Source organism: Hemicordylus capensis, chromosome 2 (genome assembly GCF_027244095.1).
Source record: "Hemicordylus capensis ecotype Gifberg chromosome 2, rHemCap1.1.pri, whole genome shotgun sequence".
NCBI classification, from domain to species: domain Eukaryota; kingdom Metazoa; phylum Chordata; class Lepidosauria; order Squamata; family Cordylidae; genus Hemicordylus; species Hemicordylus capensis.
In genome coordinates, this window is record NC_069658.1 from 340,106,101 (window position 1) to 340,122,306 (window position 16,206).

Below are 16,206 nucleotides of genomic sequence, written 5' to 3' on the forward strand. Positions count from 1 at the left end.
TATTGTGAAGTGTGTGTGTGCGTATTAGCGAGGGGCCCATTTTAAAATTTTGTCTCTGGGCCCACTCCAGCCTTGTTACGCCCCTACCCACTGCAATAAGGCTATTTGAATCCAAAGCCCTGGCCCAACTGCTATATGGTGCCCAACTTGGCCCAAATTCCAATTTTAAAGCATTAGAAGCTGTACAATCTAAATTCCTTAGGAAGTTCTTCCAAACAGCTCATGGCATCCCCAGTACTGTCTTTCTGCTAGAGGCTGGACTCCTCAGGGTAGAAACTAAGATTTGGCTCTACATCTTTAAGTTCTGGCTCAAGTCAAATAATTATCCCCTGGGGCTGACACCACTGATGCTGGTGGACAAATTCACTTCTAAATGGGAATGTTCACTTAAGCAGAAGTTGCTTACTTATAGCCTATCATCACAAGCTTTAACAGCAATGGGCTTTGACCAGGCCAAGTTGGTGCTCTGTCAAAGAGTCTTGGATGTAGAACAGCAGATTGATTAAAGCCTTATCCCAAGAGGAGCAGTGTTAGGTAGCCAAATCTTGAGTACCTGCCCTACTAGATACCTCAATTAGATCAGAATAGCAAAGTATTGCAGGGTATTTACACAGGCTCGGTTTAACATTTTGCACACTACTGTGCTCGAAGGAAGATTTAGCAAAGTCCTTGTTTGCAGAGAGATTCTGCCCCTGCAACTTCGGAGTTATCAAAACACCAGCGCATGTACTATTATATTATAGTTTTTACAGGGACATTCGTAGTGTGTATATTATCCCATATTTGCCAAATATTTCGGGCTGTTCTGATAATTTCTAGGTATGTCATCTTTTATCAGATCACAATGACAAGCTCTCATGTAGTCGCCAGGTTCTGCCTAATTGCCAGAAGAATTCATAAGACCATGTTATGAATGGTTGAACACTACTATCTGCTGAAAACAGCTATTATTATAACCTGTGTGGATTTTTTTCAAATGTTTTTATGAATTTTATGTATCTGTATTTTTCTGTTCTGTGATCGAAAATCTACTACTACTACGAAAAATTTATGACATTAAATCATAATTTACCCATAGGGATCAATAGGAAACACAAAAATATTAATAAATCCTGAATAACTGGGCAGAAAGCTCTGAAATTCCACATGGTGTTCCTACATTATTATAGTATTAAATGTGTGGATGTTCAAAAACATTTTTAAAACTTCATTAAAAACCAACATTTGAACTGATCACCTTGAATGTCCACACATTTAATGCTACCACCATATGAATTTTGAGAACTTTCTGCCTAGCCATTCTGGAGCTGTAACATGGGGTGCAAAATAAGGGGACTACTCCTTTTATAAAATGGATGTCAGAACAGACAGTGGATGGGTACAGCAACCAGCCTCAGAACTGATAATGAAGACACTGAAGTGGTAGATAGTTTCTGCCTTTTAGGATCGACCATCAACAGTAAAGAATCCAACAGTCAAGAGCTACACCACAGACTAGCACTTGGTAGGGTTGCAATGAAGGCCTTGGAAAGGATATTTAGATGCCGTGACGTGTCTCTACCTACAAAGATTAGAATTGTTCGGACAATGGTTTTCCCAGTGACATTCTATGGATGTGAAAGCTGGACTTTGAAGAAGCAAGATCGAAAAAGCATTGACACTTTTGAACTTTGATCCTGGAGAAGATGTTTGAGGATACCATAGACAGCCAGGAAAACAAACAAATGGATTATAGAACAAATCAATCCAGAATTTTCACTCAAGGCACAAATAACCAGGCTCAAACTATCATACTTTGGACACATTATGTGAAGACCCAGCTCCCTTGAGAAGTCCATAATGCTGGGAAAAGTTGCAGGAAAGAGAAGAAGAGGATAACCAGCAGCAAGGTGGATTAACTCAATTATGACAGCAATGAATGCACCACTGAGAGACCTTAAAGGCCAAGTTGATCATCCTGGAGAGATCATCCTGGAGAGAATCTATGTGGTCAGTAAGAGTCAACACTGACTTGACAGCACTTACTCAAAACATTCCTTTTATATGAAGGCAAGGGACAGTTTCCTCCAAATGATTATTGAATGATGGACAGAGTGGAGGATTCAATTCCAGAACTTTTTGTAACTTTCTGCCATGAAACAAAGCAGTTATTACACTTTTAAACAGTTTTAGACAATTCTTTTAATTCATTAAAAATCAGCTAGTGAATCAATATCCTTGAAAATTCACACACTTAGTACTATCATCATGTGATAGCACTAAGTGTTTCATTTAATTTAACACCACGTGAAATTTCACAGCTTTCTGCCCAGACACAGCTTTCTGCCCAGGAATTATTAATCTTTTTAAGTCTCCCACTGATCTCTTTGGGGAAATTATCTGATGGGGCATACCCTAAGATATCCCTCTTAGGAGATGGATCCGCTCTGGCTCCAGATATTCCTCTTAGGAGATGGAGCAGAAAGTTTCAAGTTCCCTCTCTGGCATCTCCAAGATAGGGCTGAGAGGCCTGCAACCTTGGAGAAGATGCTGCCAATCTGTGTAGACAATACTGAGCTAGATGGACCAAGGGTCTGACTCAGTAGAAGGCAGCGTCCTATCTTCCTATCTTCAGTTGTTGCACGCAGGCCCCTTAGTATGCCACTGCTCATGAATGTTTCCCCCCTAGACATAGACTTGGAACCTTGTGGGAAAGAAAGGAGCTGGGGGAGGGTCACTTGTGACAGGCGAGGAAATAATTAAGCACTCTCTCCTCTACTACTTCTCTGTTCCAAATTACCCCCTTGCTGAAGTAGCTTTTCTTTATAAAGAAAAAAAAGGTTCTTTGTTACACATTTTGTTGGGATTCTGTTACACATAGATATGTATAGTGATGCCTTTAGTGCTTAAACAAATGAAGCTTAACCAACCACTTTAACATTTAGTGAGGCCCTCGTTTTTGCTAAGTCTCAGATCAAGACCAAGTGAGCATTTATCAGAGAAGTGACATTTCACATGATGCTTTCATCCAAATCACTTGAAGAGGGTACAGACAAGATCACTGAAGCTGAACTAATCTGGGGTCTGGCCAGTCCTTTCCAAGAGGCTGTCTAAAAAGCCCCATGTATGCTCTCCTTGAGTTTCTTGGAAGACGGCAGGATACAAATGTAATTCATAAAAACCATGCATACTTCTAATAGACAAGGCAGGTGAGGTAGGGCATTCACTGAGAAGCTGTACATCATGGCTTAAGTTCTCTTCATGTTCTGCCATCTTGTTGGGGGGGCGCTGTGAGAATGTGGTATGGGCTCTGACCATAAGACTCAAGCCTCACATTAGATGTCTGCCTTCAGTTCACCCATCTGTCCATTGATGTGCAAATTATCAGTAAAATATCAGTAAATTAAGATAATTGCTATTGTGAAAGTCAAGAGATTAGACATTATGCTAGCTTTATTGTGCCTTCAAGGATGCATCTTGTCCACACCAGCTGGATAACTTGGAACAAGTTTGGTCAACCTTGCTATTTCCAACTCAAGCTCCTTAAACCAATTCATACCTCTCTCTCTTCCCTCAGGTGTCCTACGTTAAGGCTATTGACATCTGGATGGCTGTATGCTTGCTGTTTGTGTTCTCAGCTCTTCTGGAATATGCTGCTGTCAACTTTGTGTCCCGGCAGCACAAAGAGCTGCTCAGGTTCAGAAGGAGGAGGCGGCACCACAAGGTAAGCAATACACAAGTCAAGACCACTGTGTAGAGCACAGCTGAAATGGATGACAACAACAACAACAAATATTTATATACCACTTTCCAACAAAATTTTCCCAAAGCAGTTTACATAAAGAAGTAGTACCGTAGTACAAGGCTGGCCTGATCAAGAAGTGAGGGCCACTTTATTTCACAGGCATAATTTAAGCATGCCTGCCATGTGGCCATAAGGTGAAATGGGTGTGTGCATATGGGATGATGCAGTTGACAGCCCAGATATGCTCCATGGCATATGTTCACTGAATGCACCCATGTATTTACAGTCATGCTTCTCTCCTTCCAAAATTATGCTGCTCAGGGCATTTTCACAGCGGACACATCAGGACCTGTTCACTTCAAGGGGTAATGGGAGAAAGCTCTTAATGTGTAAGAAGGAATTTAGAGTGCAGGGTGGGATGACAAAATTCAAAATACCAGGCCACTCCAGTTGCTGCTCCCGTGACATTCAGCTTTCTCTTTGTGTGTAGCAAAATATGTATAGTTGTGCCCATTCAAGAGCTTGCATCTATAAAAGAAGTTCTCCCAGTTGTGGTGTCCATACTGCTTCACATGCTGCGGTATCATTCATCGTCCATGCTGCTTTTTTATTTGGGTTGGGAGGCAGGGATGGTCTTAGAATGACAACGCTCAAGAATCCAGTTTCACCTAGCCTAAAGGTAAGTGGAGCTTACTATCTCACCAGTCACACTTCCTGTTAGGTTTTCACCAGAATCAATGCATTTTGCCAAGGACTGATGTCAGCCTGAGCAAGGTGAGTATGGCGTGACTGTCCTCTCTGTGCCATGGAGGATTCAGTCACCTCAACTCTGAAGCTGCCTGCACCAGAGTTTAGTGATGGAACACGGAATAGAAAAAGATGGACATAACTAGAGTAAGGCTGCAATCATATATCCCCTTATTTAAGAATAAGTTGTTATTATATTTTTTATTATTATTATTATTATTATTACATTTATATCCCACTCTTCCTCCAAGGAACCCAGAGCGGTGTACTACATACTTGGGTTTCTCTTTCACAACAACCCTGTGAAGTAGGTTAGGCTGAGAGAGAAGTGACTGACCCAGGGTCACCCAGCTAGTTTTCATGGCTGAATGGGGATTTGAACTCGGGTCTCCCCGGTCCTGGTCCAGCACTCTAACCACTACCCCACACTGGCTGTTCCGTTCAATTCAATTGAGTGAGATTTACTTTTGAGTAAATGTAATTAGAGCAGGGCTGAAAAATAATTATCAAATTCTGGATGCCTTATGTTACAGAGGTAAATTAATTGGGTCTATATCTGTAGAGGCGTTTACTAAGAGGAGAAAGTTCATCTCCTGTGGCAGCTACAGAGAGATGGAAAACTAAAGGTAAGTGATAAGACTTCTGCAAAGAGGAAGTTAGTAATCAGCTGTACAGATTCCCAAAAGATTCTAAGAACATCAGAAGAAGAGCCCTGCTGGATCAGTCCAAGGCCCATCCAGTCCAGCCTTCCGCCTCTTGCAGTGGCCAACCAGGCACATCTGGGAAGCCCACAAATGTGCAAAAGAGAGAAACTGCCTCCTCCCTTGGTGCTCTCTAGCACCTGGTGCTCAGGAGCATGCCATCTGTGATATGACATCCGATTTATGAAATTGGATCTGTGCATTTAAAAGAAAAGTGTGCAGAGACACCGAGTCTTTCTTAGAACGAAGCAATTGATTTTGTTTGAACTTTTTAAGCAGCAGTAAGCAGAGAGATGTGGTACTTCTGTGTCATTGGCAAAATGTCACTGAGAAGCACCAGTACTTTGAGGTCGTCTGACAGAACATGAAGACATTAGATTAGCAGTGGCAGCCTTTCAGCACAGGGGCTTCCGAACTTTTAATAGTTGCATAATTGCCAGGTGCAGCCTTTCAAAACCCTGTAACACCATAACCTGAGAATCTTTACCTGCTGAAAATTATATTTATTTTTATGTATATATTGCTTTTTCTTTACCAACAACCAACTCAAAACAGTTTGCTTAGAGTAAGAATAAGATGGTTCCCCATCCCCCAAAGAGCTTACAGTCTAGAAAGAAACACAGAGCAGACACCAAATGCAACCACTGAGAAGGAAGCGGTGCTGAGATTGGATAGGGCCAGTTGCTTTCCTCCTGCTAAATATAAAGAGATTTGCCACTTTGAAAGGGTTCCTTAGCCTCCCAGTCACAAAAGTGCCCACCATCATGGATACAGTGTTCACCTCTTCAGACAAACGTGAGTGGAGCTAGCAAGGGGGTGAGTGATAGGATGGTACTTCAGACCCCACTTTAGACACTTGTACTCATGGACATGCATCTTTTCTGTAATGTTCAAATAGGGCTACAGACACATGAAGCTGCATGGTTGATCTTAATGTGAGGGGCATATCTACACTGCAAACAGAAACTGGTTTAACATTTGTTCCCGCTCTGTAAGGAACCCTGGGAACTGTCATTCTGTGAGGAGGACTAAGGATTTCCACCAGAATGTTCAGCACCTCACTAAACTACACTTTCCAGGATTCTTTTGAGATGGTAAAGGTAAAGTGTGCCATTGAGTCGGTTTCGACTCCTGGCAACCACAGAGCCCTGTGGTTGTCTTTGGTAGTAGTGACCATCAAATTTGTATAAAACCAACATAAAAGGGTAGTGTAGACTTGTCCTTGGTGTTTAGTGAAGATCTCAGCTTGATTGACCATCTCTTGTCTGTGTGAGAGCTGTGCACAGAGTCTAGTATTTGTATTTGTATTCAGCTCTGGGATTCAGCAGTTTGAAATAAGGTTTATAGAGGAGAGACTAGGAGCCTTATCTAGTGTGGGTACTTACTGTACATGCTACTACCGCAGTTATTTATTGCTGTTTGTTTACCTCAGCCATAGTGTAAAAGTAAAGTGTGCCGTCAAGTTAGTGTCAACTCCTGGCGACCACAGAGCCCTGTGGTTGGCTTTGGTAGAATACAGGAGGGGTTTACCATTGCCATCTCCCACATAGTATGAAATGATGCCTTTCAGCATCTTCCTATATTGCTGCTGCCCGATATAAGTGTTTCCCATAGTCTGGGAAACATACCAGCGGTGATTCGAACCGGCAACCTCTGGCTTGCCAGTCAAGTCATTTCCCCGCTGCCATGATGTGGGGGGTACTTTTATTATTTAATTAGTTAGTTAGTTGCATTTCTATACCGCCCCATCAAAACAGCTCTATGAATAGCAGAATAGCCATAGTGAAAGGTATAATATGCCAAATGGGTATAAATGTAGTCTGATTTTATATGATTATCTTATATTATTATTATTATTATTATTATTATTACTATTACTATTACTAATTTCTTATTTGTTTTATATTAACGTATTGCTGGTCTACGACCGAAATCAAGTTTTACCTACTTACTTACCATAGTGAAAGGAGATATCTTTGTCCTGTTGAGCTGAGAAGCAGTGATAGTTTTCCATTTTGCCATTTCTGTGAAAGACCTCCTTCCTTCTTCTCATAGTGGAGGCCACTCCTCCAAATGAGGCTGCCCAGGCCCTTTGGAGCACTGCGCACATATTGCACAAGCACAGATATGGTTACTTTGTTAGCCACATTGGGCTGTCATCACAGGAAAGGCAAGGTCGCGTCTATGAAACAGATACACACACACACACACACAGAGAGATTTGCTTATGCCACCTGCCCCGGGATTCTCAGAGCTGGGTAGTGCTGCTTAGTGGGGAAAGTCCTGCTTCTTGTGCCCAGCGAAATACCGACAGTGATCGGGGAGAGAAGAAGGAAGAGTGGCTGAAGCACAGCCCTTGAGCCAGAAACTCCGGCCATTTTGCCTTTGAAGAGCTATCACAGGTGGTAAGGCAGGCTATTAAATCCCTGCTACCCTCCCACAAGTGTCTCGCATAACTTCTGAAAAACAAAAGATGGTCAGAGGATCTAGAGCGCCTTAAAAAGATTTATTGATTGATGAGGTCTTGTGGTAGCAAGCATGACTTGTCCCCACAGCTAAGCAGGGTCTGCCCTGGTTGCATCTGAATGGGAGACTAGATGTGTGAGCACTGCAAGATATTCCTCTCAGGGGATGAAGCCGCTCTGGGAAGAGCAGAAGGTTCCAAGTTCCCTCCCTGGCAGCATCTCCAAGATAGGGCTGAGAGAAATTCCTGCCTGCAACCTTGGAGAAGGTTCTGCTAGTCTGTGAAGACAACACTGAGCTAGATAGACCAATGGTCTGACTCAGTATATGGCAGTTTCCTATGTTCCTATGATTGATTGTTAAATTTATATACTGCCTTTCATTAAAACAATCCCAGGGCGGTTTACAGCAAAATTTAAAAACAAGATTATAAAAAAGACACAATTAAAATAGTAAGCTAAAAATATAAAACAAATCTGATTAAAAATTTAGCACACAAGATAAGACGTGCCCTTCAGAATCAGAGCGCAAAGGTCAGTCGACCCCAGCAATCCATGTGGCCAGCCAAAGGCCTCCAGGAAAGGAAGCCCACAAGCCAGCAGGGGGCACAGCAGCAACTGCTCTCTCTTAGTCTCTCTCTCTCTCCGGCTGCTGCTCTACAGCAACTGGTATTTAGAGGTCTGCTGCCTCTGAATATGGAGGCTTCATTTACCCATCATGACAAACAGAGAGGGATCAGGCCGCCTGATCATTTTACTGGTCCTTTTCCGTCGAAAGGAATACTGTCGGAACTGCATTTTTGTCAAGCTTCATTTCATAAATGCAGCAGCCCGGCCTCCACAGCACAGGTGTGCTTTACACGGGCTCACAAGGAGCATGCATACCTCTCACTTTGAGCAGAGGTTTCCTGTGCATTGTGAGAACCATTGAATTATTAATTTGTGATTTGTCAATAAAACCTAGAAATTCATCACCCTGTTTGATGAGCTCTCAGATTCTCCTCCTAACATTTCCTTTCCCCTCCCTCTTTCCCTTCTTCTGTGCAGAGTCCTACTCTAGTCGAACCAGCCACTCATGAACCCAGACAGCCCAATCACAATCATCCAAATTCACAGGATTGCACAGCAACCGTTTCCTTTAGTGTTGCAATATGAATTTCACAAATACAAAGCTCTACATAGAATTTTCTAGCTCCCCAGAGTTGAGCTTCTGTTTCCGGGAGTTCAATAAATCATCGCACTGCCCTTGTAGCCCAGTTAAAATGCAGATTTTGAGTCTTCATCAATATAGTTCTTGCTTTGCTGCCACCTGCTGGCAAGCGCAAGGTTTTTTCACATGTAAAGACAGGAGATAACATTTTTTTAAAGCACCAAGTCATCCAGAGGTTAAAAAGGCCACTTCCCATCCCATTTCTTAATTCACCCCCTTCATTTTTAACTTGATGGTAATTTTCAATGCTTCGTCTATCACATAAATTAAAATAGCAAAATCCACTTAATAACTTGATAACCCACATTTTCTTGTGTCACCATAATCTAAATCTGCCTATTAAACAAATTGGAACCTCTTTTTATAGTTTAGTGCCAAAATTGTAGAAATAATAGTTCTATGAACTTCTGACTTCCTTTTATCTTGGTTCTAATTGAGGACAAATATTATGTATGCATGGAAATTCCCCAGGGGGAAGAGCATACCGAGTGCTTGAAAGCCTGCTACAACTGCCTGCTACACACTGCAGAACATTACCTATTACCAAGAGCCGCTGTTCTTAGTGGGCTTATGCTGTGATCATGCTCCTTCTATCTGTTGCACCAGCACAATATTGCCTTTCTTTTCCACCTTCTCCAAAAGGAGGAGGATGAGAGGGAAAGAAAAGAGTATATTCCCTAAATACTGGCAGTACAGTATATTCTTCAAGGGACACAGGGCTGATATCATCTGAGTGCCAAATGCCAGCATGGTAAAACCATCAGGTCAAGGAGACGCCAAAGGGCAGGAAGACTTCTTTTTAAAAAGAGGAATTGTCAACAAACTCAAAACACAAGTAAAGCACAAACTCTCACTAACCAAAAGCTGCCATAAGACAAGCCAAGAAGAAATTTGAAAAGCAAATTGCTAATGATCGGGTTGGGGTGTGTGGTGGGGGATAAAATGTGTTATTTCAATACCCCAAAAGCAAGAAATGGGCCTGAGGTGGCAAGACATTAGATGAGGAAAGAAGGAAGGAAGGAAGGTAGGTAGGTGGCCCACATGATGCACAGTATTAGAGAGCTATAATGCTGTGCCCTGGGGCTGCTGTGGACATCTAAGCAAGCCTCAGTTCTGTTCCAAAGCATTTCTGCAGGTCTCCCTGTTCACAACAATGAGGAAGCCTCTAGAAACGCTGCTTCCACGACCGCTGCTTCTGAACAGCATCAGGGCTTGCTTAGGAGTCCACAGCAACCCTGGGGCACAGTGTTACGCAGGGGTGTAACTACTATTAGGCAAGGGGAGGCAGCTGCCTGGGGGGCCCCACGACTCGAGGGGGCCCCCAGACGCAAGTCACATGACTATATATTGTGAAGTGTGTGTGTGTGTATCAGCGAGGGGCCCATTTTAAAATTTTGTCTCTGGGCCCACTCCAGCCTTGTTACGCCCCTGGTGTTACGGCTCTGTTACGCTACGCATCACGTGGGCCACTGAACAGAAATTTCTTCGGCTTCATGTTGCACAGAACTTTGGACATCTGTTTATTAACTAGCAGACCCTCTGCTTCTTGGCAGGCTGCTTTTGAAACTGAGGGGGCTTTTCAAAGTAGTTCATGATATGGCATGAGCACTGGGGGGCAGGTGTGCTGTTCACAAGAACAGCAGTCAAAAACCTAGAGCAGGCATAAAACAGTTCTCTGGATCCTAGCCTTAGTCCTTTCGACACCTGAGGAAATGTAAGATAAATCTGGAAACAGGATAAATGAAGTGGAGGCCAGTGGGAGATGATAAAGGAAGACACCTATTACTTGGATGTTGACTGTCAAGAATGCTCTCAGAAGGGAGGAACAGAGGGTATTGAAGGGAAATTTGTGTGGGTTTGTAGGCCTATCTCGTTGCTTCAGAGACTGAAGGGTTCTGTCGGTAAGTCATGTGCTTTGCGGCTAACTCTAGATTCGCCAGAGACATATATTATTATTATTATTTTGCTGAGGTTTTACCAGAGCGCTCTCAACTCCATTCATAGTTCCTGGCTGTGATCTTGTGACATCCATCCATGCAATATGACAAGCAGGGCCATTCTTAAAAGATACTCTGCCAAGAAAGACTAAAGTGAGCCTCAGATAGAGGCACCAATGGAAGCTTCTCTCCCCGGGCTAATCATAGCTATGAGGAGCACAGTTTTCACTGGTACCACTGTATGAAGGGAAAGTGTTAAACAGCCTTTCCCTGTACACCACAGCCCTGATCCTGATCCCCAGCCCCTACAGCTTCTGCATGTTTTAGCATCACTTTCTTTGGCCCATAATTAAAGCCCACAAGAAGGGTTAACTGTTAGAAACCCTCATTATCAACTTAGGAACACTTTTTTCCTCTAACCGAGTCTCAGCACTTAACTTGAAAAGGTCACTTTTAATCCATAATAATAAACGTGTCTATCTGGAGTCTTAAAAGAGATGCCCTAATCTATGTGTGCTGATATTTAAGCAAGCTAGAAAAATGGAAGCTTCTGTCTGCTTATATCTAGGGCAGAAACCAGTGGAACTGCTAAGTGATCTTTTCATTAAAGCATCATGCGCATAGGAAGAACCTATGAAACTGTCTTCTACTGAATCAGACCACTGGTCCCTCTAGCCCAGTATTGTCCACACAGAATAGGAACATAGGAAGCTGCCATATACTGAGTCAGACCATTGGTCTATCTAGCTCAGTATTGTCTTCACAGACTGGCAGCAGCTTCTCCGAGGTTGCAGGCAGGAATCTCTCTCAGCCCTAACTTGGAGAAGCCAGGGAGGGAACTTGGAACCTTCTGCTCTTCCCAGAGCAGCTTCATCCCAAGGGGAATATCTTACAGGGCTCACACTTCTAGTCTCCCATCCAAATACAACCAGGGCAGACCCTGCTTAGCAAAGGGGACAAGTCATGCTTGCTACCACAAGGCCAGCTCTTCTCTCCAAATAGTAGCAGTTCTCTCAGATTTCAGATGGATTTGAAACAGCTTGTATCATAACCACTAGCTATGTAGTGGTGGTAGTGTTAGTTACCACTAACAGTTGTATCATAACCATATAATAAAATAAGGGTAATGTCTAACAACATAGGCCCTTTGGGATCCTCAGGAGGTTAGGTTATGTAAGACAAAGTATTGCTCTTTATTATTCATTTGGATTGCAATGAATAATTTCTATCATCATATTGTATTATTCTTCAATGCCAGGAGGATCATTTAAATACACTGGCTGACATCCTAACAAAACTCTTTGCATAACAAGTGATGTTGCAGCAACACAGGAAGATTGCATAGTTGCACTGAAAAGGGGGATTTGCAGAATTTTGCTCTTGTGTGCTTGCACTATAGCACTATTGTGAAAATTCCCCCTTTTTTAAAAAAATAAGGCATATTGCAGTTGTGCAAACACAAGCAGGCTAGTGGTAGCACAACACTATTTAGTACGCAAGCTCCAGTCTTCACACAAATGGATAGCACAACTGATTTGTGCTACTGCAAAGTCCTTACGCAAGCAGGTTGTTAGTCAGGATGTCAGCCGCTGACTCTGGATAGGAACATTTATAGACATAACAGAGGTATCTCCACCAATGATTTTTCTTTCTAAAAGTAGTCCTATTAAGTCAGACTCATTACAGAGCTGTGAAGAGTCTCTTTCCAGTCACAACTCAAAATAAAGTATTTGAACTCCGATTATTCCCTTGTAGCTCCTATATGTCTAAGGGCATGCCTATCTTGCAAGCCAAATGGCTGGCAGTGCAACTCTTGGGGTATACCTCTACAGTACAGGTTTTTTGTTGTTTTGTGGGGTCGGTTTTTCCAGTTTAATGCCCATAGTTTCCCCTAAAGAATCCTGGGAATTGTTATTGGGTGGGAGTGCTAAGTTCTCTATTAGAGATCCTTACCATCAGTATGACCTTGTGTGCAGGCCACTGCCTGGTGTTGGGCTTTTCAGTCATTATTAAAACTTGAATGCTTTTATAAGATGAGAGGAATATATTTGTTTTTATTGGCTTGTATATGGCATGAATAAATGCAGATTTGCAGAGCCATGTGCAAATTGTCATCTTATGCCCCAGGGATAAATCATGCATGCAGATTATGCATAAACATCATAAAAGGCAATACAATCAAATACAATAATATATCCACAAGTTGAACAAATTGAAAGGGTTGCCAAAGATGCACCTTGCCAGATGTGATTTGATCGAGGACTGGCTTTGACAAGCAGAACACACATGCAGAATTAGTTCCCAGAATTATCTGAGAAGAGGGAAAGGCCATTTAGTCAATTTAAGCCTGGGGTGTAAATATGCCACCACTAGCTTGTAGATCTATTTTAGAAACTGACAATGCAATCCTTTACATGTTTATTTGGAAGCAAGTCCTTCTGAGGTCAGTGAGACTTACTCTCTGGTAAGTGAGCTTAGGATTGCAGCCAAGTAAAGGAAAGCCCCAAAAACAGCCGGAGAGAAAGGTTTTCACCACTCAGTTCATCATACATACAGATATCTTTTAAAGAATGACCTTTTATGCTACAAGTCCATGTAACTCCATAGAAATTCTCATGAAATGACTTCTACTATAGGAGTTACATGGAGCCCGTTCCTTCTGGGCAAGCCAAGAATAAAGAAGGTATAGATGGGGAGGAGGGGCAGAAGCAAAACAGGGGATATTTGTTTGCTTGCTTGCTTAAAATGCTTCCTGAAGGAAAGATGGGTCAATCCACTTTCCAGTTGTAAATGGATCCCCTGCTTTGCATCTGTGTATTACACTGCACCCGTCTATAAGGCTGATCTCCCCAAATAAGGGTTGCAAGGCATCATGGGAGATTATCCTGAAGGCAATGGGAGCTATGACAGGAGAGCCTTATAGCAAGGGTGCACTGCCTATATCTTATTTTTAAGTAGAGCCCTATGTTCAATATATTTCAGGATGACGATACTGGGGAAGGCAGGTTCAACTTTTCTGCCTATGGGATGGGACCTGCCTGCCTGCAAGCCAAGGATGGCATCTCGGTCAAAGGAGCCAATAACAACAACACAGCAAACCCAGCACCGCCCCCTTCAAGGTCACCTGACGAAATGCGCAAGCTTTTCATCCAGCGAGCCAAGAAGATCGACAAGATCTCGCGGATTGGCTTCCCCATGGCGTTCCTCATCTTCAACATTTTCTACTGGATCATCTATAAGATTGTCCGCAGGGAAGATGTCCACAAGCCATGAGGAGAGTTCTTCATCCACAGAATTCGAAGAGGGATGGAGGTTGGAAAAGGCAAGAAGGATGGTTACTCTATACACACCATGTGCAATAGCAATGCAGTGATGCATGAATTTAAGAATGTGGCAATATCTATTTTAAAAAGTGGGATGACTTTTAAAAAAAATGAACTGAGGAATACTAGGGGTGGGCGGGCTGTGGGAAGAAAGCTTTCAAAAACTACCGAGTTTGGGAGATGATGGGAGGGGCAAGTTGTTTTACAGCATAGAGAAGTTTAGGATTGCTACGGCGGCAGTCCAAGCAGTGTAATATATTAAATATATATTCATGCTTAATTATAATGCAAAAAGAAATCCTTTTTTAGCCTAACAGCTTAGATTCTAAAGCCAATGGAATGATTCACGATTCCATGTGCAAAGAGGATTGCAATTATGCTTAAACCAGACTCTCGCTCTATAAGGCCATACCAGTTTCTAAGCAAGTACGCCAACAATCCAAGCGAAAGAGAAAGTCATATACCAATATACTGCCCCATGTCATTTGCATATGGTTTGAGAATGGACTGAGTCAGGCTGGGGCGATTTTCAAAGCAAAACAGTCAGGGTTTGCAGGGAGGGGTTGAGGGATACCTAATTTGCATATCAGAAAGCAATCACTTTATTATCCAAGGGGGAAATGCCCCATATAATATAAAGGCAGATCAGAGTCCTATATCAAGGACTGATAAGAGTCCTATATCCCTTTCAGAGAGTGGGATGCTGAAATGCCTCTATGTCAAAAATCTGAAATTGCAATGTTTGGTGCAATGTGCAGCTTTTAACATCAGCTGCAAATGTTTCCATAGATTCCAATGTGATGTTGGTTGCAAGAGGAAGGAGTTCAAAGAAGCCTTTGTTCAAAGAAGCCTTTGAACAAAGGCAAAGGCACAACTCCAGCCTATTGATTTCAGCGGGATTCCCCCAGTATAATCAGAGTCATGATCCAATGTTTGTAAAACAGCATTAATCCTGAAATGCCTGTCATACTTCTGTAAGAAAGCAACAAAAATACAAACAAATGACTACTACATGAGGCTAAGGCTTCAAGATAAAATCTAGATGAGGCAGGTACTCCACTTCTGCCCTTCAGGAGAGAAGACAAATTATAGGTGTATGTGTGAGAGTGTATGTGTGCATCTGTAAATAAACAGAAGAAAGATAAAATTGGGCGGGGTATGGGAAAAGATGATATATATATATACAGAAAAGAGAACCATTATTTTCAGACATTTCATAGCATTAGTAATATTCAAGTGGGACTGCTAACCCAGCTATATTTTTGTAACTCTCTTTGGTGCTGCATTTAGCTTTCATGTCTAGCAAGACACAAATGAGATTCTTCTGAGCTCCTCTGCAGTTTGGCATGTGTGGGTATCTTCTTTCCCATTAATGCTGCTTTATGGAGCAGAAAAATCAGTCAACAAGGTTTACATGGACTGGGGACGCGACCATCTCCCAGACAGGGGAAAGCAGAGAGATTTCTATGGCAAGACTAGCTGACTAAATTTACTACAGGAAGTCCTCTTGAAATGGAGTCATCTTTTAGAGCAGGGGTAGGCAACATGGGCTCTCCAGTTATTGCTCAACTACAACTTCCATCATCCCCAGATGCTGGGGATGTTGGGAGTTGTAGTTGAGCAATAACTGGAGAGCTAAGGTTGCCTACCCTTGCTTTAGAGTAACTGACTGCATCATACTATTGAGTAATTTAGTCAGGATGTCAGCCAGCATGTTTAGTCAGTGGGGATGGAGGAGAGAGAGAAGAGGAAGTAAATATGTGTATATATCTATATGGTCTTGTGCAAGTATTCACAATGTTCCTTGGTGCAATCTTCCAAGCACTGAAGTTGCTGCTTTTGGATTGATTCCCTATTTTTTGCACTTTAGAATTAAGATGAGAAGAGATTGAGTGAGTAGAAAGACAATCAGTTGACACTGAAATGTTGGCCCACAATGACTGGATTGGCAAGTAACTGCAACCCACATTAGGGTAGTTCTGCACATTACAACTGCTGTACACAGCACCCATGTTTCTCACAGCAAACACACAAAGTGCGAGCATCATACATTCTAATTAATTAATTAATTAATTAATTAATTAATTAATTAATTTACACTT

At 42.3% G+C, this 16,206-nt stretch overlaps 1 protein-coding gene across 3 annotated transcripts in view; it reads left to right on the plus strand.

Annotated features, from left to right (window-relative positions):
- Positions 1-14,220, plus strand: part of GLRA1 (glycine receptor alpha 1) — a 128,078-nt gene extending 113,858 nt beyond the window's left edge. For all 3 annotated transcript variants that reach the window (XM_053289127.1, XM_053289128.1, XM_053289129.1), the window contains 2 exons: positions 3,557-3,703; positions 13,764-14,220. In XM_053289127.1, coding sequence (XP_053145102.1) covers positions 3,557-3,703; positions 13,764-14,054 — 438 coding nt within the window. In that variant the 3' untranslated portion in view covers positions 14,055-14,220. The remainder of the gene's footprint in view (positions 1-3,556; positions 3,704-13,763) is intronic.
- Positions 14,221-16,206: the final 1,986 nt, after the last annotated feature.